The sequence below is a fragment of the Arachis ipaensis genome, chromosome B4 (assembly GCF_059453495.1).
Source record: "Arachis ipaensis isolate K30076 ecotype BB chromosome B4, ASM5945349v1, whole genome shotgun sequence".
Taxonomy (NCBI): Eukaryota; Viridiplantae; Streptophyta; class Magnoliopsida; order Fabales; family Fabaceae; genus Arachis; species Arachis ipaensis.
In genome coordinates, this window is record NC_142439.1 from 126771482 (window position 1) to 126773059 (window position 1578).

The window sequence follows — 1578 nt, forward strand, 5'->3', positions numbered from 1 at the left end:
CCTTTCTTTTGAGCGTTGCGCTTTTCATTTTGCGATTTTTGCTTATCCGTTTTGTTTCAAGGCTCCTAGTATATTATCTTCTTCTCTACTATGTATTTATTTTGCTGTTTAGAGGTCCGTAACACCACACTACCTCTGTTCTACGACTTAAGCGTAAAACTCTGTGTAGTAGGGTGTTACATCATGGTATTAGAGCAGTTCGTTCCTATAGAGCCTGAGGATGGACTGATTGTGCTTTTGTGCATTCTCTGTGTGTGTGTTTATGTGCTATTAGGATATCTAACTGATATATGTGGCATAAACATTTATGAGCATGCATTTGGGACTTAAAGCATTGAACTTGCGATATTGAGACTGATCAACTTGATATCACTTGTTTGGTGTGTATAGGGACCAGATGTCTACTCGCGAACGCAGACGTGGGCGAGGTAGAGGCCGAATAGGCAATGCTATGCTTGAAGCATCAGGAAACACTCCTAACCCTATAGAATTCATGGCTGCATTAGGCAATATGACAGCAGCTATGCAAGTGACAGCTGAAGCCCTGGGAAACCAAATGAATAATGGGAACAATGGTAATAAAGGTGATAATGGTCCAATGACGCTCTCTTCCTTCTTGAAGGTTCACCCTCCAACTTTCAGAGGGACCTCGAATCTGATCGATGCTGATAACTGGATACAGGCCATTGAGCGAGCATTACAGGCTCAACAGATTCCGGATGAACAGTGGGTTGAGTTTGGAACTTACCAGTTGCATGGTGAAGCTCAGCACTGGTGGCAGGGTATGAGGCACATTCTGCAGCCTGATGGAATTGTGATCTTTTGGGAGTTGTTCCGAGATGAATTCTATAAGAAATATTTCCCTACCTCATTCAGAAATGCTAAAGAGCTCGAACTGCTTCAACTTAAACAGGGCCAAATGACTATTACTGAGTACACCAGTAAGTTTGAGGAATTGTGCCGCTTCTCACGCATCTGTCAGGGAGCTCCTGAGGACTTTACTGAGTGGAAGTGTATAAAGTATGAAGGAGGCCTTAGGAGTGATATTAAGAGCTTTGTGGCGCCTATGCAGATTCGGGTGTTTTTTGAACTGGTGAATAGGAGCAGGGTGGCAGAGGATTGTGTCAGAAGGGCTGCAGCAGAAAAAGGGAGTCTAAGGATGCCATTCCAGAGGACCACAGGGAGGAACTTTGCACCCAGAGGTAGACAGTTCAAGCGTGGTAGCTTTGTCCCTCAGAACAATCAGGGGCAAGGCAACTTCAGGAGGCCTAATACCAATGCTAATCAGGGAAGGAGATAGGGGAAACAACCACATCAGGATATGAGTTGCCACAGATGTGGGAAGTATCATTCAGGACCATGCAAGTTTGGGATTGGAGTCTGTTACTCCTGTGGGCAGCTGGGACACTTGGCTAGTAGTTGTCCAGAGAAGAAGAGGTATAAGACAGGCAGGGTGCAACAACCAGGAAGAGTATACACTACTTCTTCAGTAGGCGCTGAGGGGTCAGAGACATTGATCAGAGGTAACTGTGAGATGGCGGGTAAAACTTTGAATGCTTTGTTTGATTCTGGAGCTTC

At 45.1% G+C, this 1578-nt stretch overlaps 1 protein-coding gene across 1 annotated transcript; it reads left to right on the forward strand.

Moving 5' to 3' along the window:
* The first annotated feature begins 397 nt into the window (after positions 1-397).
* Positions 398-1300, forward strand: LOC107636994 (uncharacterized). The gene has a single exon (XM_016340454.1). The coding sequence runs from the start codon at positions 398-400 to the stop codon at positions 1298-1300; it is 903 nt and encodes a 300-aa protein (XP_016195940.1).
* The last annotated feature ends 278 nt before the right edge of the window (positions 1301-1578 follow it).

Bases quoted from the DNA above. Each gene is read 5' to 3' on its own strand.
- LOC107636994 (XM_016340454.1), top strand. From the start codon at position 398: ATGTCTACTCGCGAACGCAGACGTGGGCGAGGTAGAGGCCGAATAGGC.